Source organism: Cardiocondyla obscurior, linkage group LG14, assembly GCF_019399895.1.
Source record: "Cardiocondyla obscurior isolate alpha-2009 linkage group LG14, Cobs3.1, whole genome shotgun sequence".
In the NCBI taxonomy this organism is placed as follows: Eukaryota; Metazoa; Arthropoda; class Insecta; order Hymenoptera; family Formicidae; genus Cardiocondyla; species Cardiocondyla obscurior.
In genome coordinates, this window is record NC_091877.1 from 2,127,015 (window position 1) to 2,150,919 (window position 23,905).

Consider the following 23,905-nt stretch of genomic DNA (forward strand, 5'->3'; position numbering starts at 1 on the left):
TTTTGCTACTGTGGTATAATAAGTGCATAGGAGTAAGCGTGTTAGTTTCTCCAATTCCTTTTCGGCACGAAATCAAAAAAGACGCCGGTGCGATCATAGTTTTGTTAAGTCGCTGCTTTTAGCGAAAGCTTTTCCGTCGAGCTTTCGTTTGACCGACAGCTTTTTAAGCGAGAGCCAGCGGGCTCAATTTTTTTTTACGTCTATTTCTTCTATATGATTTTCCCACCCGAAAAATTACAAAATACAAATACAATATATGCAAATAATACAAAATAAGAAAAAAATAAAAAAACTTGGGACTCACCGGTCGATGCGCAGCAGCGGAGTTGTAGTTTCAGCAATGATAATCCTGTAACATACAACAATAAAATTTAATTGTAGAGACGTTTGCAAAATTGTTTACTATTAAAAAAAATTTTTAGCGCGTCTTTTAATTGTTATTAAATCAACTGGACAATTTCGATGAATAATTTGAAATAAAAAAGAAAAAAGATTCTTACCCATGAGTTGCTCCGCTGAGGCAGGATGCCTTTCCGAGGCCACCATCTTCCTCTCAGGTTGTTGGTTGTTAGATCGTTATCTGAAACAAACAAAAGTTTTTAATGAGTATTAATTTTTTTTTAATAACATAAACGACAATGTATTAATAATGTTATCGAAATTACGGAAGCGTGGTATATTAGAAAAAATATCGAGATAGGAGAACAGATGTATACGACCCAAGAGGCCGATTTTATATGCAAAGCAAAGTAAATTTCCGCAGGCGTGTCGCAATAAATCCATCTCGCGAGGAATTTCATTACGCCTCTAGTTGGATACAAGAATCACTTGGATTAACCATTTTCTCACGACCAAAAGACGATATTTGATATTTCGATTCATAGATCAGCTCGCAGATGTTGCCCGATGTCATTTAAATTGTAAAATTGCCGCGGTTATTAAAATGAAAGTTTGATTTATGCGCTTTCGAACGTCTTTCAAATTTAATCTACGCTGTCGATCCATTATTGTCTGCATGATTAAGTAGGCGGAAACGTAGTGTTCGCATAATTTCCATAATGTACAATTCATCTTAATGTCGGCGTTGTAAAATAATATTTCTCACTCGCCGAGATATAATGCGCGACGGCGGCGATATAAAACGGAGTATATTTTATTGTATTCACTTGATGTGAAAATTTATACCGCCTGAATTATTTATATCTGTTGGCGAGAAAGATACGATTAGATAATGTTTTATCGACGACTGCCCTTTATGGGAGATTAAATCCTATTGTTTCACGTAACGTCACAATCATTTCGGTTTTTATGCGACCATGGCTTTATTAAGGAAATAAAATCTTTTTTAATTCCCTTGAATACGGTAATTCTTTCAGAGAGCGGATCTAGCGGTTGCTTCCATGACGATTAATTATGCCAGAGAAAGTGTAATAGACTTCACTAAGCCGTTTATGAATCTCGGAATTGGAATTTTGTTTAAGGTGAGTTAATATCGTGCATCAGCTGTCAATTTCGTACAACTATACGTGGATGTGACATAATTATCCTCTATTAGCCCCCTTTTATCAAAGTACATGTGTTGTATGTCTCTAATGTTTAATTCTTCATTATTATTTCAGTTTATGCATTACATTAACATAAATTAACAAAAGTGATTTTCATACGAGCATGTCATTATAACCTATTGAATAATTTGGGACGTGAATAGACGCTTTAATTATTCTACGGGAATATCACTTGGGCGCGAAATGCGTTTGCACAATCTAGTCATTGTCATTTTAATTCGATTATTAATCCACGAGAAGGGAATTAATTTGCCAATAAGTCAGCGCCTCTCGTGATCTTCTCTCTTTCCTCGACGAATGCCCGCGAAGAAAGAAATGTCTTTTAAACGTCAAGGATCACCGTGAAACGCTGGCTCGTTCCGGCCCCCCTTCCCCTCGCAACGTCGCGGCGGTTGCGTGTTCGCGCCCGCGTCGCGTCGTGTCGCGCCACGAAACGGGATCCGTTTTAATTAAAATCGTAGCGTGACGTAATTTAGGTGCCGTCCAGTCAGCCAACACGGCTTTTCTCCTTCATGAATCCACTGGCGGTCGAGATCTGGCTGTACGTGCTCGCCGCCTACATGCTCGTGAGCTTCACCCTCTTCGTGATGGCGCGCTTCAGCCCGTACGAGTGGAACAATCCGCATCCGTGTCTGGCTGAGAGCGACGTGGTCGAGAACCAGTTTACCGTCAGCAACAGTTTCTGGTTCATCACCGGCACCTTCCTCAGGCAGGGCAGTGGGCTCAACCCAAAGGTACACTCAACGAGGTGCTCCGCCATTGGACTACTTCTACCGTTTTCCTTCGCGTACTCACCGGCCCGCCGCTCTTTCGCCGTCGGGACATCCCTCATCCGACATGCCCGCCGGTTTCTCTCGCGTTTGCTATTCCCGAACGTTATACGTAAACCCGTTCGCGAGGCAACGCGCACATAAATCTATCATCTCGCCGGAGTGCAAACAGTAGATCGCCTGTTTGCAAGGGCGCACGTCAATTCGTTTATATCTGTTTATGTTACGAATCATATATTTGCAATATTACAGGGATTCCCCCACTGAAGATGCACACCAAACCGAACGGACAAATCTCAAAGTACTATTATAAAATCTCCTTCTTCTTTTTTTTTTTTTTTCTTCGCTTTAAGTAACATCCCATCCTCGGTTCCGGAAAGTTTTTGGAAGCTCCGGGAAGCATTCATTATCCAGAAAGGAAAAAAGAACGACTAGTGACGTTTAATTTTTTTAAGTAAATTATTTAGAATGCGCTATTGTTTGCTTTTTCACCGCGGCAATGGACTGTGTGCGTCTTACAATCCAATCTCGATTACCTCCTACAGCGTTAGCAATCTCTCGTTAAAAAATAAAGCAGCACGTACGGCGATTGCACTTAGAGTGCACCACCATTGTGCTTCGCCCGACGAGCCGCGCCAGAGAATAATACGTTCTCGTAATTCCGTCGAAATAAAGAATCGTCTTTCGAGGCTATTTGAGAGACTGGATATTGTGTGAGAAAGAGACGTGGGAGTTGTAAGCAATTCACGATTTGAAATATAACTATTTTTTTTTTTTTCTTCCAGTATGAAATAACAATTGGAACAGGCGTGTCATTGCGCTTCACGAAATATCCTCGCATTGTGGTAGTCTGTGATATCGAAAATTCGGTCGATCAAATCAATTCTCGAAGATTAGTAATGATGAATGTGAATGCTTCAGGTAACCAAACGTACGCCACGGCTCTTCTCGTTCATGAATCCCCTCGCCGTGGAGATCTGGTTGTCCTTGCTAGGCGCTTACGTGATCGTTTCCCTAACGATATGGATAGTGGCAAGATTCTCACCCTACGAGTGGGTAGAGCCGTCCCCCTGCCCAAGCTGTAAATGCCCTTTACAGGTAGGGTTAGGCTTACGTCGAGTGGTGCGACATCGATCGATTTATATTAATCGCAAAGTCCAAATTATTTCTTAAAATATTACGATTTTTCTTCACAACTGAGATTTAAGTAGCTGGAATATAATAAAATATACCCGATATTTCATAACAAATTTTTTAACTGTTTGATTTGTGTTTTATAACATTTCTGTATTATAAAATATAAATCTTAGTCATCTCGCGTCTGCTTAATTGTTTGTAACACGACAAACGTCTCTGTAGAAAACGGTATAATATATTTTATATGCAGAGTACGTAACATGTAGAAAGCTACGAATTGAGCAATTATTTTTTAAACCGCACCACTCGACGGGGGAGACATCGCATTTGTAATGTCATCAGGGCAGTCACATGAGCGCTTTGGATCCTGACAGCGACGACATTCCTCTACTGAAAACTGTCAACGAGTTCAGCGCGCCCAACAGTTTTTGGTTTACGGTCGGCACACTTATGCAACAGGGCAGCGATCTCAACCCTAAGGTAAACGTGCCACCACGAAGAGTCAAACAGCCCCGAGAAACAGCATTCCCTCATTTTTCTTTTTCTTTTTTTTTTGTAATTACCAGACATGTATGTAGTAATTACAAATTCTCTCGGCAGAACTTATCAGACTTTTCAGGAAGAGTAATGGCAAATTTTTTTTTAATGACTCCCGAGTAATTAAAAGAATTCGCGTGATTAAAGATTTAATCGCGGATAGGTAAATTTTGAAGCGCTTCCTTTAAAGTTTTTTTTTTTTGCAATAGTAAAGATTTTATATAAAATTATATTACCGCATATTTTGATAAAACGTCTAGTAATATTATAAGGCCATTTCTATCTCGTACTTCTGTTACGTAACTGAATCGATTCAGAAACTTTTACGACACTTTGCAGAATGTTTTCTTTCTTTTATGAAAGTCTATATATTTATTTTGATATATTAAAAAATTGGAATATTTAATATAATAAACTTGAGAGAAAAACAGACAAGTTTGTTAAATATAGTTTATACGACAAACCTTCTCTCTTACATACTTCTCAATAAAATATTTAATATACTGAACTATATTCATACTAAATTATAAAAACTTTATTAAATATTCCAAGTTTAATAATCAAACACCATTATCCGTATTTCTTTCTGTAAAATTTTTTTCTTTATATTGTCTTGTTGAATTAATTTTTAACAACATTAGCACGTCAAAGAGAAACCGACAAGTAGATTTAGTCTCGATATAATTACACCGCAGTAAACCCTTCCTTCGCATTATCGGTCTGTTCCTTTTTTTCTTTTTTTTTTACGTCAACATTTACGTAGCTCAAGTTTAAAAAACAGTTTTCTTTCCCTTTAAAAGTCATACCATAAAAAGCCACATACAACAAGTACATACACACACACGCATGTGCACGTACGTTTAAAAATTACTCGCTTTCAGTCGGGCACTAACATACTTGAAAAAGTAAAAGAAAACTCTTTAAATTTGAGAAAATCTCGAGGAAAATTTAAAAACCGCGACAATCGGTAAACAAAACATTATAATAGTCCGTTTTATAATTTAAAGTAATCAAATTTAAACAAAAATGAAACTTTTCGTTACGTGTACATTTTTAAAACTCTTGCAACAATAAATTTCTTTGGAGAAAACGGTGAAAATACGCGTCTGCTCTATAAAAGCACTGTTATTTTTATTAGACGCGTATAAAATGCTGCAAATCTCATTTGCAACGAAAATATGATATTTTCCGTCATAACAATTATTATTCCTTCGATATTTTAGTTTTATTTATTACTAACGCTGCGTGTAATACGAGGGAACTAAAATGAAGACTCTCAGCGGTACAGAATAGCGTGCAATTGGCTTTCAGTTGTCGAATAATACGTGTAGCATTGTGTAGAGTTCCGTCAATCGCGAGAAAAGTATCGCGAGATATGAACTGAGACGGTACGGGCATTGCTAACATGGACAATGGAAGCATTCGAAGTGGAAGGAACTGTGTCATTATTCGCGCCACACTTGACTTTTTCTCGTGCTTACAAAGATTTAAAAATAAAATAAAATAAAATTAAAATGGAGCTTGCCACGCGTAAAGCTCTCTCTATTCATGAAATTTTATTTACTTTTACTGCGACACAATTATCAAAAAGCTAACCGGAAAAACGAATACCAGCCCTGCATGCACATATAAGTCAAATGCTTTTTAACGTCTTATGTTTCGTGTTATAATCATCCTATGTTTTATTAATTTCGTATAGAAGTATGATATAAAAATAGCCGCGACTAAAACGCACTTCGCTCGCGAGCAGATTATGATTTATATTTCGTTATTTTGAAAACAGATATATATTTCGTAGTTCGTTAGTCAGCGCAGTTGTCTTTTACGATACTAGTTCTATAAGAAAAATCCATATCGCATTGCAATATTTAACTTGTCAAAAAAAAAAAAAAAATGCTAATGGCTATTTTTGAAAATTTCTTGAAAATACATCAGTGTAGGTACACGTTGCTTACGCGGTGATCTGCTGTATCTTATGGATTTTCGCGAGGTTCCACGGTGAGGTACAGCTTGCGCTGGTGTTGTTTCTCTGGCAATGCCAACACCAGTATAGAAAGGAGGTTTTGTTTACAATAGACGACGATACAACGCGAACACAATTACTCGACATGTGCCTCCACGCATCTAGCCTAGAAACGTTCACCGTAATATCTCACGAATTTCTACGTCATCCGTTTATATAGCCACATCGATAAAAGCAATTACTGCCGTGGAAGTCACACTTACGTTAAAAATCGTATTAATTGACCTGTTGTAATATAATGCAACGAAAATTTTTATAAATAACTTGAAACATACAATAAAGCTTATTATTTAAGCGTAATTAATTTTTCTAACACGAGTTGTTACGTAAAATTAAATTACTTAATTCAAGTCTAACGACAGGAGACGATTTCCAAAATCTTGCTTTATCGAATACACGGCGGCTTGTAAAACTTGTCGACAGAAAGTTTAATAACGTATTCGTTCAGGACTGTCTAGGAGAATATCAAAACTCGAAATGTAACAGCTGGGGAGTAGAATCTAATATGGAAACGTAAATACCTATGATACATCATGTGATGCCAATTGACTCTGGTGGCACGTATGTACATGCGGGGTTGTCGTTGCGACTGTCTCGAGTGTCAGCAAATTATGTTTCGCGTCAGCCGGATGCGCTGGTTACCGAGAATCGCGGTTGAGCATTCAAGAGCGAGAGAAAATGTAATATTGCAAATAGTAGTTGCCCTTTATGTTCTAAATATCTTCGCGTGTGGGCATAGACGTATGCGCGTAATAATACACGCGTGAATAAATTTTTCCTATACCGATACAAATAGTCGGCGACTCGCTCGAGCACGTAGCGAAGCCGTTCCGCATTAAAATCACTTGTGAATAAAAAAAAAAAGAAAGAAAAAAAAAGCAGATATTATATTCGACGTACAAATTAAACACATTCATTACACATTCTGAATACGCGGATTACACCGTGCAAACTCTTTCGCGGAGTATTACCGCGTGGTAGAATTAAAACCGTTCGCTCAATTCCCGAGCGGCAAGCGCCGTAATACGGGAATGAGAGAATCATTCATGGGTGTTCTACATTCGACGATCGTTTCCTCGCCCCGTTAATGGATCGAAATATCCCGGCAGCGAATTCTAAATGAGATCCCGTATTGCATTCTCAGACTGCTATGAGAAATTTTTCGTCGGAATCGTATTTTAAGTCGATCTCGTCATCCCGGTATGTCCTGATGCGTTTTCAATCGATCTTTGAATCTACTTACGGTATTTCGTAATAGACGTGAAAAGTGTTTACCTCAAAAGCGCAGATGTATCAAAAGATTTACACGCGAGGGAATCGATCAAAATTTTTAATGGATAATTTAATCTCTTTTTTTTTTTTACGCGCCTTACGTTTTTTTTTTTTTTATAAAACAGCTTAATTCGATGTTGGTAATGTTACATCATTGCAATTAGAGAAACTAAAAGATTATTATAATTAATATAATTATAAATAGAAAAGAGCAAATCAATTAACATTCGCGAGAATTATAATTACATCTCCATCGACTAACAAATTAATATTTTCATTTATGTAATCTGTATTAAGCGGAATAATAAATACAAATTAAATTTAATATTTGTAAAGCAGAATTTAATTTGTAATTGACTTCCGGTTATTTCAACGTCGTCGAATTGGAATATCCATAGAGTTGTTAAATAAGAAATTATTGAGATTATTCGAGATGAATACGGATTAAATCCTCATTATCAGGCAACTAGTACGAGAATAGTAGGCGGCATTTGGTGGTTCTTCACGTTAATCATCATCTCCTCTTACACTGCAAATTTGGCCGCTTTCCTAACAGTGGAGAGAATGATAACGCCGATCGAAAATGTTGCTGATCTCGCAGAGCAAACCGATATATCTTACGGCACTTTGGAAGGTGGAAGTACGAAGACATTTTTCAGAGTGAGTACAAAAGCCTATGAATAATTAATTGTTTCCACATTTTCTGTACGGTATTAGTAGTAAATTTCACAAATTAGTTTTCAAGTGACATATATTTTATTAATTATATTAAAATATTAAAAGCTATTTTTTTCAATGCGTTAAATCGTTTAAATAATTCGTTAAAATAACATAACGTGTGTAAATAAAAATCTAAAAATATGAATTTAATTATTCAAATAATTATTAAAATAATGATATCTCATATTACAAACGATATATGTATCTTTTTAAATTGGCAAAAATATTATTAAAATTTTATATAAATATGAAAGGGCAAATAATATTCACGCTAAAATAAAATTAACATATATGTAAAAAAAAAAAAAAACATTTGCTGGCGTCATACGAACAAGTAATTAATTTATAATGTGTTTTTGCAATTCTAGTAAATAATACTGCGTTACAGAATTTTAATTTGTATCAAATAATTTAATCAGGACTCAAAAATTGGGATCTATCAGAAAATGTGGAGGTTTATGGAATCAAAGAGTCCATCTGTGTTCGTTCAAACCTACGAGGAGGGAGTGAAAAGAGTTCTCGAGGGCGACTATGCATTTCTAATGGAGTCGACTATGCTCGATTACGCAGTTCAACGTGATTGCAATCTAACACAAATAGGTGGTTTGTTAGACAGCAAAGGATACGGAATTGCCACACCAAAAGGTAAATACAAACAGCGATACCTAACAAAATACAGAAGTTTTTAGCAGAAAGAACTATAATGTTTTTTATCCCAAAATCAAGGGAAAAAATAATTTGAATATATTTTTATAATATCAAGCCGTATATCTAAAACGCGTATATTATTTAATAATATGTTGAACATATTCTACGCGAAATGTAACAGCTATGCCCGAGATTATGCAGCAGAGGCAGAAATTGCGAAATTCTTTGCCGGCCTAACGAAGGCTTTTTATATGCAGGTTCGCCCTGGAGGGATAAAATATCTCTAGTTATTCTCGAACTACAGGAAAAAGGTGTAATACAGATCCTTTATGATAAATGGTGGAAGAACATGGGCGACGTATGTACCAGAGACGACAAAAATAAAGAGAGCAAAGCTAATGCTCTTGGAGTTGAAAATATTGGTATGTTTCTCTAATTATATATATATCTATATACATATGTTATACGTTTCCACGCACGTCCCACTCGCGATCGTTACCCGCGAATGCTCCATCGCGAAGTTTTCCCATGAAACAAACCAAAAAGTATAAACGCGATCGATCTGAGAGTGAACGCCTCGCTTAGATATTGCGCGCACGATTTTCCGCGGCCGCCGCTGCGAGAGCATTTTTTTCTTTTTGCCTGTTCTTTTTTTCCATTCTTTTTACCCCTCGACAAACTAGCGCCACGAGAGGGGGTGGAAACGGTGAGAGGGGAGAGTAAAAGAGTGGAGAAGTCACTAAGGGAGTTCGAGATGGGGTACAAACACGCCCCCGTCGTGCTTCGTGGCTGCCAGTGATGCTCGCAGTGAAATTAGAGAAAACGAGCGATTTCGCCGAGATAAAAATAATGAACTTCACGGTTTTGTCATTTCAGGCGGCGTTTTCGTTGTGCTACTCTGCGGCCTGGCGCTAGCGATTCTGGTGGCGATCCTCGAGTTCTGTTGGAACTCCAAGAAGAACGCTCAGTCGGACAGAGTAAGTTAAACACGGTAAAACGGTATAGAATTTTTATGTGAACGTGCTGCATGAGTTGTACTTTCTCTTGGTTAGGAGAGGTTGTTCGAATTGTGATTCAAAATTCTTGTCATCTCGCGGACTGTTCCCGGTGTGATTATTTTCTTAATGCATTACTGTTATTTATGTCGCTTTGCACTGATAAGTGGCAAAATAAAAAAAAAATATATATATATAATTAATAAATTTATTATGATTAGGTATCAAGTATAATCGCACGAGAAATCTGTTTCAAAATTGCCCCCGGCAAAATTAATTTTAAATTTTAAATTTTAAATCATCCTATTCTATGTTTAATCAAGCCTTCTTTTCTTTCTTATCGCCCGACGATATTTAATCCTCGACGTGTATTACGCAAGTTAAATGTATACATACTAGATGTTAATTATCCGCGGCAAATTACGTTCGTTGAAAAGAATGTCTCGATTAATAAACGGCCTCATACGGAGAAATCAGCCTTGCATGCGTTCAAGTCTCGTATGATCGTTTTGTGTATTGTCTCTTGGTGTATGTTGTACCTGTCGTACCGGCGTCATCGGCGATTTACTTCTTGGACGGTAAACACGCACGTGCACCACCTGCGCATCGACCGTCATTTAACCGTTCAACAGTCTCTCTGTGCCGAGATGGCCTCGGAATTGCGATTTGCCGTCCGTTGCGGTTCCCGGCAGAGGCCCGCCGCGAAATCACGCAATTCCGCGGCCGCCGGGCTGTGCGGCCGTTGCAGCCCGCGTTCCTCCAGAAGAAGAACGCGTCTCTGCTCCACCGAACACGACGACACGACCTACGTACCGAGCGTCGAGATCCCGCGATTAAATGGTGTAAGTCTTGTCCCACACGACGGGCAACGCGGCTCAACTTCTGCAATCGGCATCTTCGAGGATACTAATTTCAACGCGGACTCACGCCCCTAAAACAATTCGTATTTCACGGCGCAATTACGAATTCCGCTCAGAAGCACGCGGCGGACTCGAACAAATTGTCGTTGGAGTATACATATTCGCGGGGGAGAAGAGGGAGGGGTAAAAAAAAGTGGCGAAACAATCAGGAGAGATAGAAACGCGGCGGCAGATTACAGGAGTTTTCCGAGAAGAGCCGATTGTTGGTCGCGCGGAGCGATACTCATTTCACGGTAATTCAATTTTACGGAACGGAGCCAATTACGCGAACGCTGGATTTTTCTTCGTCTTTTGCGCCAGAGAGAAAGTATTTTCTCCCGAGAATCAATGCGCATATACCGCCGAAGACAAGATACGCGATTTACGTTACCGTTCTGTGAGTACAGCTACCAGCTAAGCCCATTCCCCTTCCCGTATAATTCTCATTTTTATATTGTAGAAATTCAAAATCAAGAAATCAGTGGGTAGCCCTGCAACGTTTGATAAGGGAGTATCATAAGCGTCAGGTTGCCTCCCACGCGGATTCTCGCACGGATTTATTGTGTACCTAAACCTATCGTTTTATCTGTAAAGTGTTATATACGGTGTGTACGTTTTTGGATAGCCGTTGCATTGATATTAGATTGTGAGGCTCCTACGGCGCGATTGCACATTTACGAAAGCGTGTACTTTAATTACAAGATATTTTTCGTTCTCGCACGTTTGTGTTTCGCAACTAATAAACTGCCTGCAGTGCAGGATCATGTCATACACGCTTATAATTGCAGTATTGTACGTTAGACATAATTGCATGCACAAACTTATAACAATAACATTGTGCGCTTTATTGCGCATTACCTTCGAGCATAATTCAATGAAATCTCTATGGAGAATATGGTTTAGCTTTATAACGCAAAAATATCACGCGATAAATAGTATTAATATCTCGTACGTTTATCTTTCGGCTACGCGACATACTTAAGTCGGTCGTGTATTTTGAAAATCCGAAAATGTATATTTGTATAAAAAATTATCGTCTAACGGAAAGTCGTCGAAGAAAATCTTTTAAACGAAACGTATGAAGGAGTTTATTTCTCGGATGATTACCACAAAAATAAAACAATTTCTTTAAAAGATTATGCTCTATTATTATATTTCTTTCAATTCGCGATTAATTTTAATCATACCGTCGTGAAATTGAAGACTTAATTAAATTTCGGATTTAAGATTGGATAATAATTATTACTTTTAATTTGAAAGTGATGTATTCTTGAAAAATACGTGATATATCTTTGAAAATGCCACCTGCCAAATACTGACTACGATAATATAAAGTGATAGACTGCACGATCGACCTCAAAACCATTCAAACTCTTCAATCATTGTCAACACTCGCTGCTCTTTTCAAGATAAAAAAAAAAAAGTAATTATTTTAAAAAGTTATTTGGCACACGGTGCACAATTTTACATGTATAAATGAAAAGCTGTAGTGTTCGATAATTTAAATGTATTTCAATGCATCGCGACATGTAACATGGTTCAATTTGACAGCAATTAACTGATGTTAATATACCATTTGTCGATGATACACGCTATAAATAGGAGATCTGCATTGTTGAGAAAATGCAATTGTATTTCAGCGAGCACCACGCATTCAGAATTCCAATAAACCGCACTGTGTGTGACCACATTATTCTGCTTCCATCAGATTCGAATATTCTGTTCATTATCTGTCACATTATCACTCCTCGAATTATGATTTTCGCGACTATTTTGTAAGTACAGCGATAAAATTATATTATTACATTTAATACAAAACTGTATTATCGTATTTATATTATTTCATTATTTACGTGAAATCGGTCTGCCGAAAACGGTTATTAAAGAGATTCGTTTTATTAACCGCAATCCTCGCTTTTATACTAGTCTTTTAACAGACGATATCTACGTCTACGTGTATTTCGCACCTCTAGTTCCATTCTAAAAACGTGATCTGAAAACCATATCGGCATTACTGTACCCTGAAATTTCCACCAAAAAAAAAAAAAATTGTTTTACGAAGCACGTGCCGGTAGTTTCAAACAGACAACTCGCAAAGACGTAGTTATCAACGTTGAACGCACTAAAAACCAATGACAATCTTCCCGCCTACCTTTAAAAAGTTTTAACAACTTTGTGCAACTTTTAATAACTCGTTTGTCCACTCGTGCGATCGCGTAAGCGAAGCCATCCGCCCGATACAGCTAACACTCGCGCGTTTACTTGTTTCTCAGCAGGAGGGTGGTGCGTTGTCGATGACGGAGATGAAGAAATCATTGAGCTTCGATCAAGTGTCCCGTGGAGGGAACACCTAGCACAGGCCTCGTCCTCATCTTCGTCCTCAACAACAACAGCAACAGCAGCAGTCACAGCAACAGCAACCGCCACCGTGCAAAGCCACCCCCACGCACACGCGTCACATGCACTGCCACTCACATTCACATCTACACAGCCACCATTCGCACAAACACCAAGCACCTCCACCGAGGCAGAGACGGGGCTCTTCGGGCATTATATTGGGTCAAGGTATGGCTATCTCGTCGGTCACAAATATCGATTATCCCACCCTATTGTGTCCGCTAAATCACGTAGTGCATTAACCTTTACGGCCGAAATTTCTTTTCCGCCGATTGCTTTCCAACCGCATTAAAATTATAGAAAAAAAAATAAATAAATAAAACGCATGTTAACGAATTTAATTTGCCTAAAAGTAGAACTTTGCTGCAGAGTAATAAATTACTTGTGCTCGTGCGTACGTTCAGTATCGGTGCTACTAAATTCTCGACTATTGTATTACGATAGGAGGTGACCACCCTGAGAATATTCTCTGGAGATTCGACTGCGACCTAGCGGGTGAACCGGATGTAGTAATTTCCCCGCCGCCGCCACCGCCGCCGCCACCCTCGGCGACGGTATCGAGGACCACGACCCTTTGACCAATACTCGAAGAGGTGCCGACCGGTGTACCTGTCCAGAAGGAGCTGCCCACGCAGGCCTCGGTGGTCATCAACGTGATAGATCAGAAAGAGACGTGCTTATAGCACATATAGTCGCCGGGGCGGGTTGGTAAACCGCAACGAGGGCCATCCCGCGCCGACGACGATGTCAAATCATCGATCGAGCGCGTGCAAACGAGAATCTGAGACTGAGGTCAATTGAACGATTCCGGCCGTGACCGGAATTAGTTATTTCGCGAGATTCTCTAAGATTCGATACGTTTCAGCGGGACAGTGGGTAAATAGATGTGCGACGTGTAACTAGCTCGGTACTCGGGGATTAAGCGAAGAGACTGTACAACAAACCGGCACGTATGATCCCGCGGTGTATATTCGCGAAGATATCGATGAAACTAACGTTGACGCAAGGACGTGCACCATAATCAGGATAATGGATGGAAACCACGTACAGTTGCATCTGTAACTACGTACAACTGTGTTTCCGGTATCGTCGATAAACGAGAGAGGCTCACAAAAGCGCATTCATCGGTTTATAAAAGCGGAACGATGTTCGTAAACAGCGCGCATTTCTCTGCAGAATTTTCGACCAACGAGCCGACGTTAGGATGAATCGGATTGAAAAGTGCCAGTGAGTGGATCAATCGTAAATAATGGAAATTGAATGGAAAATGAAATGCCACGCGCAATGCTAATTGACCAGGAATTGCCGGGGGTTTCACAATTCCAGATGGCAACGTTAGAATCGAGTTGGAACATCTGCTCGAAATATTCAGCCGGACTAGAAACCGTCCGCGACACCACGACGAAAAGCCGCGAGCCGATATTAGCCGAATTTCAAACTTAAACATATCGAAATGGATTTTAAAAATGGATAAAGCTTGTTAAAATCGAGTGTTTTCACATATAGAATTATATCTCGCCCGTACCGCGATTTGTAGATTTAAAACCACCCGCGGAAACCAATCGTGAAACGTCAGATTATTATTGCAAAGTATCGACATAAATTATCACTTAACGTATTTATTGATTATCGCAATAATGTAATTGATTTCCGAGAATAAATTACGATCATAACTGCAAATTTTGCGCAATTCTATGTGTGAATGCAAACGTGAATCACAAGGTCGCTGATATAATCGCACGTTTACCCAGTGAAAATATCTATTAAAACGCAATTTTCAGTGACAATAATTTCGGACCGCAATTTTGCAACTATAATATTCGCAAGAATCAAATATTTTATCATTCGTAATCTCGATCAAAGATGCAAACCAGACAGAACCAATAGACAAGTAAAATGATCGTCAGAATACGAAACGGCTGAAAGTCGCATGAAATTTGCGAGAGTGCGATAAACGCAAGGCAATAAATATTAACGATTGTATCGTATGACTCGGACCAAATTCAAATTAATAACCACTGCCAGATTTAGCCTAAATAAATGCCACGCGTCTAATAGTTTCGAGCAATAACGAAACGCATATTGCAGAAAATAAATGCAAGTATTGCTTGTCATAAAACAAAAATATACAACTATAATTAAAACGTTTTCCTTTTCTCTTCTAAATTTATCATAAGATTTAATTCGTAAGCAAATAAAAAAAAATATATATTACGTGTTACTGCTTATTAATGTAATCATTTTTTAAAAGAATTGACAAATTTTAAAATATTGACATTGCTACAAAATTCGCATTTACATTTAAAAATCTGAAATTGAGTCAGAAGATACTTTGAATGATAAAGAAATATGATCACTGGCATCTAACTCTCTCCTATTGTATTATAAACAAGATAGTACATTAATTGTTGAGAAGTGATTTATAAATCTTTTGTATAAATGTACGTGCAACTTATAAATACGATTAATGTATATGTATAAATCTGTATATGTATGTGTGGCGTCTACGTGTGTACATATATACGTACATATTATGCAGTCGTACGATAGACAAGAAAAAAAATCTATAAAGCGTGCAATACGTAAAAAAAAAAACAAAAAAAAACAAAAAAAAACCTAGTCATATTTTGACACAATCGAATAGTTTTATTATCATACTGGCGCGTGTACAGCGAGTGTTTTTCACAAAAAGGAAGTAAAATAGGTAACCCGATTAACTGTTCGACAGTTTTTAGCTATTGTGACGTTCCGTATTGTGAACATTATTACGTGCGTGTATCGCTGTTTGTTAAAGAGATTATGTCGTTCTGCGACTTTTATTGATATGTTAGCCGTTGGGGGAAAAAAAAAAGAAAAGAGTGAGAACAATTCTACAAGTATGGATGTATTTAAACGATAAACGTTGCGTTACGGAAAGAATAAAATAAAAGAGATTTAAAAAAAAATATATATATATACATATAAAATTAAAGGATTTATACTGCCACTTACAACAAACGATTTGCGAAACAGATTTTAAATTCAATACGTTTCAGAGTCACAATTATCTATCTGCATTACGCGTAACATACGGTTGAAAAACAAATTAAAGTTAAATTTATCTGATTTATTCGGATCGTTAATAATATTCGTCACAGAATTTATTGACGAGTGTAACCACTCCTTCTATGTATACTTGTGAGAATAATGTGTAAATTTTCAGTGAAACAATTCTACATGTAAGTGTATGCAACAACGATTACGAGACACTATTTCTATTCTTGCGTAAGAAAACTTTCAATATTTTTACGCAAATTCCCTGCAATTTCAAGAAATAACAACAACAAAAAAATTATATTTATATAGTTATAACTTTTTCTGATAACCTTTATCGTTTTGTTACGTAAAACTGAAACAAAGTGAACAGATTAAGCTAAAAGCTGACAATGATCTATCGGCGCGTTAATAATCGAAATCTAGTTATAAAAGGAATATTTGTAAATGTTTACTAACAGCAGAAAAAAAAACTGCATACTTGCTCTACATCGAAATAAAAAAATTCGGACATCCCGATTGTACAGTTTTTAATAGTGCAGAAAATAAACTTTCTCAACGCTCATAAAAATGCCAAACTGTATATAAAATTACAGATAAAATTCATATTTCTATTACCTAAATGCTATTGTGACAGTAATATAAAATTTTCGTCATTATATAACGTTGAAAACAAATTCTCTCTTTAATTAAAAAAAAAATAATTAAAAAAAATTTATTATCAAAGAAATTTAAAATTGAAAAATTTTGTCCAAATTATTTCATTGACGCATAATTACGATTTTTGTGTTCTTCAAACAAAGTCAAAAGAATATATTTTCCAATAAATGCATGTATTCTCACTTGCATTTTCTTCATTAGAATTACTAATGTGTTTTGCTAATTATAATTAATGCCTTAATAAAATGAGTTAAAATGCACTATCGAATAATTATTCACATCGCTACATTTATGTTAAACAGCCAATTTTCGGCATTCTCAGCAAACCTACTAGCAACGTATTACGACAACGAAATTAAAAATCTTTAATTCTAGGCGCGCTTTCGTCGCATGCATCACATAATATTGAAACAGCATTAAATTGTTAAAAAAGATCAAATCATCAGCGAAGCGAGCACGCTACAGCTGCGCCATATCGAAAATTGCATTCGTTTAACCGTGTCGCTTCAAAGAGAGCACGTTAAAATTCAGGTCAATCCCCGACATTTGAGACCAGAAGAAAAATGAAGGGAAAGTATATGAAATGCAATCAACCCTAGAGCAAAGCTTTGATGGCTTTCAAGAGCAGTTAATCATTAACACGAATACGGACTTTTATAATCGCCTTCTTAAAATATTTCTCGCGGAGACTTCATGATCAATAAATAAAAAGAAATTCTTTTTAAGTTTGGTACATTACTATATTCATTGCCCTCGTCCTATCCCTAATTTTTCTAAATAGTTTAATTTTCAATTATTATTACAATCATCAATTATGTCTAATTGTAAATTATTTAAATTATATTGCTATGCCGTTTTAAGTTTTCAATGACCATTGAAGTTACATGCAAAATGTTAGATAAATTCATCAAGCGAGAATCGCGAAGAAGAAAATTTTTCAATATTGCTTAACGAGACTCTGGAACAAACGATCCTTTTGCTTCTTCATCGTCTTTTTCCCCTTTTTTGCCCCTTTTTATTTTTTATATCTCGAAGCGCTAAAACTAATGGAGAGATCCATTAATGGCTCAATGCTTTAAAGCAGATGTCGTCCTTGCTTTTCTTTGTCTCAACACAATTACCTACTCCGCTTTTTGCCATTTAATCAGTTCGTTCACAAATCGCACGTTACAAACGAAAAAAATAGAATTTATCGCCAGGTATTCGTTAGCAATAACAAATTGAGATAAAAGAAGAAATTGGTAAAAGAAAAATGTAAAAGCGACAATTATTCATTTAATTAAAAAATGTTACGAAAAATTAAAAACAACTTTCAATCGTTAATAAGTCTAATGACTGTTTACGTGTATGTTTAGTACAGTCGCATGGACAAAATTCATTCCGTTATTTCACAATAATAAGTAAAGACGTTTAGAAAAAAAAAAAAAAATAATAAAAATTTATTGCGTTTCCCCTATCTTCAATGATTATAATTACGGTTTTAAACGAAAGACCGGCTCTGCTAAGTATTTATGAAATCTACGAGCTAAATACGCCAGAAATTTCCCGAGGGAGTGTCATCTAGTTTGGATATCGATTGACAAACAGGACCTCTTATTAACCGTCCTACCGCGATATCTGATCGAAAAGCATCCGCTGACAGATCCGTCGACGGAAGCCCATAGATAAATCTACACGAATCCTATCCTGTTGATTGATAGAGCTTGGAGCTATCACGGCGTGGTTCGCGTTGATGATCATAGGAAATTCCGCAATTTACCTGACGCAACACGCTATCATATTACTTAAGCCTTGCATATTACATGCGTACCATTCATATCGTGAATATTATGGTGTAGATCAAAATAAACATAACTTTAATAAATCTGACGTTGATAGAAATAAAAAAAAAAGTCTATTAAATTAAAAGAAAAGAAATTTGTATAAAGTAGTAAAGTAATAACATTTTAAACAAAGTTTAGTAATAAGAAGCCAGAGAGGGGTGTTATTTTTTTTAAGAACGTGTTTCAAATATTAATTAAATTTTTATCTTTATATTAGAACTTTATGTACCGTCTCTAATCAATAAATAGAATCATAAATCAATTCACTGTGCAACTACGAACCTAAATTACGGAGCGATAGCCTAGGGTTAATTACAATGATTAATTACAATGAAGATGCCATATAATGCTCTCCATATTTTGCATATGCAAATAAGAAATATATATATATTCAGGAAATTGAAGTATGTACCATACTAAGATAAAATATTATGTTTCATCCCTCGATATTTATATGCTTTTATATTAAGATTATCTCTTATTTATCTTACTGAAATAGATAATTAAATGACCGTTAATTATTAAACAGCAATATATGTTCAGCTAGCACACCTAAACTTGATTATTAAAAAAATTATCTATCGAGGATAATGGTTCCATTTTAGTACTTATCCGTCGTTTTATACTACTTTCTATGTATACATATAAAGTTAGAATAGAAATCTAATTTAAAAGTCTAATGTAATAAATAAATTATCCATGTTTATTTTATTTGCAGACTTACATATCAAAAACTTTCTGTTTTTTTACGGTCTCGTCTTTATAAAACATATATGTATATATGTGTATATTATATATAAAATTTACTTTCGCACAATTAAAATTCAATAAAAATTTAATCGTGCACGAGATGAAGAACGCAATCTCTGTTAATCCCAATTTCTTTTAAAGATGTATTTACACGGTGTAATCTCTTCGGCGAATACCTTTAAATAATGATATTAACTGTAATTTTAACTAAAGCGAATTAAGTAATATTATAAATCTTTTTCTTCTCAAATATTATTTTACGATTATTATTCCTATAAATTAAATCTCAATTAAAATGGTATTTTCTCACCCGCTCAACACAACTTTATATCCTTTATACGCGGATGTTGAAATGGCTTTATCAAGTAATTCATATAACTTCGCCACTGACTCATCGGCCAAGATATGCACTAGATATATAGTACTACCAGTTAATGATCTAACTTTTAATCGCAGCTCGTTAGGTTTTCCTGCCGCTTCGTTAATGTGACGCAATAATGGAGACTATAATAATAAAAATTTAGATTTTAAAATAAAAACTTTAGGCACAGCTGACTTTCGCATATTTATTCTAATTATTTTTGTTATCAGTTAAACTTATTTCTCACTGTAATTTTTTTTGCGGAAGTAGCCGATTTTGAACCTCGAGGATGTTTCATTGCGAGGGATTCAAAGGCAAGATCAACATCTTTAATCTCACCAATTTTATTGATTCCAGCAGTGCTTAATGTTTTTGATTTTAATATTGATTTTATACCTAATCGATCTCCGGGCGAATTGGCGGACTTCGAACGTAATCGAAAACGATTATTAAGAGCTCGTGACCTACCGGGAAAATTTAACTACAGTATATAAATAACTGCTAATTATTTTATTTAAAAAACTAAACCTTGATGACGATCTATCGGAAAAGCTGTGATATCTCGTTTTACTGTTAGATGCAGATCTCAAAGTATCTCTCGACTTGGACGACTGCTCATTTAATGATATATCATATTCTATATTTTTCATAGCCGATTCTCTCTTTCAAAATTAAAGAAGTATATAATATATTAATAATGCAAAGTAATATTTTGGATAATGTAATCAATAACAAAATTTACTTTTTCTCGCCGACTGCTCAGTGCTAATTCAGCATTAATATGAGACTGAAGGTGGGAACTTGAGCAAGCATTATTATGTGAAGCCAGAATTTGTGATCTCAAAGAAATGAAATTTACAGAAGGTGATTCTGAAGATGTTTTCGAATCCAACATACTATCAAAGCATTAAAATAATGTTACTTTACATAATTATAACGAGATACATAGCATATAAATTCTTTAAATTCAAGATCATAAAAATAAATTAGAAAATTAATTTGCTTGCTATTTTCTTTTTCAATTTTCAGAAATATTACATAATAAATCAGATACTTAAAATTTAATTTCTTTGAAATAATGATAGTACCGGGAAAGTGATAACGGAATGTTCATGGAAGTGCTATCTTTCGACGAAGAGTTTACACGAGTAGGTCTATGGCGCACGTTATTTGATCTGAAGGATGTTGTCGACAAGACGTTATCTACTGGAGATTGTTTTCCCAACCGATATCCCTGACCGGGAAAGCAAACAGAATCCTCTACATGTAAAACTGTTCTATGATCTTCGATCTACAAGTGTAACGAATTTAATCGTGAAAAGGAAGGAATACATTTTTATTCCCCATTAACAAAAAGAAAAAGAAAGTCTATTTCTAAAAATTATATAAATTATCACCACGTATAAATCAAAAAATTAAACTACGTTTACCATAAAGGGCACGCCATCAGGATAATCTTGTTGCAATTCAGATGGAAAATATCCATCCAGAATATCACGTACGAACGAGATTGCAGATGGATTATTGTAAGACCGCAATGGTCCCTCATTTACTCTCATACCGTTTTTATAAAGTTTCAGTGTCATGCAAGAAGTGGTCTTAAAATGCATAAAGAGAATGTTGATTGGTAATATGAATTATTTCTCATATTTACGAATTAAAAAAAAAAAAGCATTGCGTGCGTAATTTCGTGAGTGTTTGTTTAACAAATAATTCGCGCGATACGAAAGTGAGCGTTACAAAATTAAAACATTACTTTGAAAGTCGCCCCGCCTCCTTTCTCGTTATGATGAATATGAACTTCACCCTTTCCCGCGGCTAAATTCAACTGATCGATATTCGCAACTAACTGCTCGTAACAAGCGTCGACATAATTACTAAAATGGAGTTATAATTGATTATTATTTTTATTACTCCTACTTCCAATCAATAAAACAAAAAAGAAATATTAATTTCTATTACTTGCTATCGTCATCCACGCTAGTCGTATCTTTCGAATTGCCCACCCATATCAATCCATAATCAGTCAAGAACTTCTGCAATATCAAAATGACATTGCTAATTTACGGTATATACAATTTTAAACGTGCAAAACAAAGATATTTATTATAAACTTTAACCTCCATATCGCTGATTTTATGTTCTAGTGTCAAACATCGTTGATAAAAATATTCGGAATTGTTAGCATGACTTTGTTGCTCCTTCTTTCGCAGCAATTCCTGACTCTTATACTTATTTTCCCACTCTTTGATCTACCAAGTAATGCGAAATATTATTCAAAAATTAAAAAAAAAAGGGGAAAATTGCATTTAAAAAAATTTATACGTTCTTAAGTATGAAATAAAATATCAGAATATAGAAAGAGCTCTCTACTAAATTGACTATAAATATTATAGAATAATATTCTACATCCCTAGATTAAAAAGGCGTACGTAAAGAGAACCTTCCGCTTTAACCGTCCAATTTCCTGATCTTTCGTTTGCAAGCTTTCTTCAGCTTTCGTCAAAACGGATTGCATCTTTCGCATTTGCGATTCAGCTACATGTAGCTGCTTCGTCAATATACCGATAAGCTCACTTTCTGAAACCGATTATTTGCGACGACGGATGTCACATTAAAAACAAAATTTTAAAGACTCTGAATGCTTAATGCAAAACTATTTAAAAGGCTAACAAAATTGGTTATACGTATATTCAAATATTAATTCTTTCCCACCCACAAATATTGTATATTATTATAAATTAGTTTTTGATTTTTTAAATATATTAATTAAATATAAAACCTTCTTCGATTATGTCATTTACAGCAACAGAATTTCTAGTCGTTTTAAACGTTTTATTCCACAATTTTCTCGTGGAGAGATTTGAATTGGAAACCTGATATTCAAATATATTTTAAATCAAATTAATGTAATTTAATATAATATAATGCATTTTATATCACGGATTTATTAACCTGAGTTGAAGATTTGCCATAACCAAGCATAATTTTATTATCTTCCGACAGATCTATCTTCAGATCTGCCGCTGAGATATCCGATATACATGTTGATGAGGGCAGTGTCTTTAATCTAGTAAGATACTATTATTTCTTTAATAAACGCATTAAATAATTTTTTTAAAAATGCATATCTTTTCCAAGTGTAATTCATATCGTAACATAACCTACTTGCAATCGCTGTCGTGTGACATTAAAGAATTTTTCGTACGTCTCTTTTTCGACTGAATTAAAAAGTTTTTTTGATTCATATTTTAAGTAATGGTATTAATTATCGAGTTCGGCAACAATTACATGAATTTTCTTACATTGCCAAAAAAGAAAATAATTACCGTCCGAAGTTGTATTTACAATACAAATAGACTATCACGAGAAAAGTAACGACAATTTTAAATGACACTAGAACAAACTATGCGCACGCCTCGCGTGTGCTATTTTTCTAGGAGATTCCAATTTGTGCGCGTCATTATAATTGGGGATGTTAATTGATCATAATTTCTATTTAATAATTACAATTGAGCAACCGATGATCAACGGCGGGTTGCTGGTTCAAGAAATTCCAATTAAAAATTAAGAAAAAAAATTATGCAACTCACCGATCTGCATGAGCTTCAGCGGAGTTGAAGAGTTCTGCCGGTGACTGTAACAGAAAAGAAAACACATTATTGTAGACATGTTAGTATTGAAAGTAATGTAACGGTGAAGTTTTATTTTTATAAAAATTTTTTTAATAAATAATTTATATTAACCTAAAAGTTGCTCCGCCGATGCAGGATGCCCATCCCGGGCCTGCTCCTCCTCCCAGTTGGGACGTGTCGAGCCATCCCTCCGCGCACTGGAAACTCGCGAACGCGACCGGGTGATTCGCACGATAATGTACAGCAATCAGTTTTTAAAGTTCGCGTAACACTTGCTTGGCAGGTAGACAACGGCGGTCTTCCACAGGACACTGTCGTTCACAAGGCTCCCAGGGCGAAGGCGAGACACAGGTACACGACGTGGGGTAAACTATCAGAGAATCCGCTCAGATGATATCCGTCTCGAAAACCGATGCTCCTTCCGCGTAACCGGGTGGTCTCTGCAACGGACTGTGCAACGGATCGCGTAGGCGTAGACCGTTAGCGATCAGATCAGGCGATCCATGGAGCGCTGTGATTGGTCGGCGCGCTAGGGTTTTCTATCACCCGACTGTCGCTGAGTGTCGACGGTGTGGTTCAAATATTATTGCGCGCCGGTGGTCGCGGGTAAGGAAAAATCACGAAGGCCGTCTTTGCCTGGAACATATAAATTAAATGTTAAAATTAAACGGGACCACAAA

The 23,905-nt window shown here is 36.0% G+C and overlaps 2 protein-coding genes and 1 long non-coding RNA gene across 5 annotated transcripts in view; 1 reads left to right on the forward strand and 2 right to left on the reverse strand.

Annotated features, from left to right (window-relative positions):
* Positions 1-18,935, forward strand: part of LOC139108267 (glutamate receptor ionotropic, kainate 2) — a 112,163-nt gene extending 93,228 nt beyond the window's left edge. The window contains exons 11-19 of one of the 3 annotated variants that reach the window (XM_070666400.1): positions 1,377-1,481; positions 2,042-2,299; positions 7,767-7,964; positions 8,444-8,669; positions 8,930-9,094; positions 9,549-9,649; positions 10,300-10,507; positions 12,840-13,131; positions 13,408-18,935. In XM_070666400.1, coding sequence (XP_070522501.1) covers positions 1,377-1,481; positions 2,042-2,299; positions 7,767-7,964; positions 8,444-8,669; positions 8,930-9,094; positions 9,549-9,649; positions 10,300-10,507; positions 12,840-13,131; positions 13,408-13,414 — 1,560 coding nt within the window. In that variant the 3' untranslated portion in view covers positions 13,415-18,935. Of the gene's footprint in view, positions 1-1,376; positions 1,482-2,041; positions 2,300-7,766; positions 7,965-8,443; positions 8,670-8,929; positions 9,095-9,548; positions 9,650-10,299; positions 10,510-12,839; positions 13,132-13,407 lie in introns of those variants that run through there. The other 2 variants (XM_070666401.1, XM_070666402.1) reach the window with 2 other exon arrangements.
* LOC139108268 (uncharacterized) lies at positions 196-23,900 on the reverse strand. The gene is made up of 3 exons (XR_011546633.1): positions 23,337-23,900; positions 23,184-23,227; positions 196-580 (listed from the first exon to the last, which is right to left on the reverse strand). It is a non-coding gene; the product is annotated as an uncharacterized lncRNA (long non-coding RNA).
* Positions 19,304-22,162, reverse strand: LOC139108163 (uncharacterized). The gene is made up of 11 exons (XM_070666258.1): positions 22,034-22,162; positions 21,711-21,842; positions 21,553-21,626; positions 21,347-21,467; positions 21,021-21,188; positions 20,679-20,881; positions 20,333-20,498; positions 20,119-20,252; positions 19,838-20,054; positions 19,540-19,733; positions 19,304-19,405 (listed from the first exon to the last, which is right to left on the reverse strand). The coding sequence occupies exons 1-11, from the start codon at positions 22,115-22,117 to the stop codon at positions 19,315-19,317; spliced, it is 1,584 nt and encodes a 527-aa protein (XP_070522359.1). The 5' UTR covers positions 22,118-22,162; the 3' UTR covers positions 19,304-19,314.
* Positions 23,901-23,905: the final 5 nt, after the last annotated feature.

Coding starts and splice junctions, on each gene's coding strand:
- LOC139108163 (XM_070666258.1), bottom strand. CDS start 22,117: ATGCGAAAGATGCAATCCGTTTTGACGAAAGCTGAAGAAAGCTTGCAA. Junction 21,468..21,552: donor AGCGTGGATGACGATAGCAA/GTAATAGAAATT, acceptor ACTCCATTTTAG/TAATTATGTCGACGCTTGTT. Junction 20,499..20,678: donor ATTCCGTTATCACTTTCCCG/GTACTATCATTA, acceptor AACATTATTTTA/ATGCTTTGATAGTATGTTGG.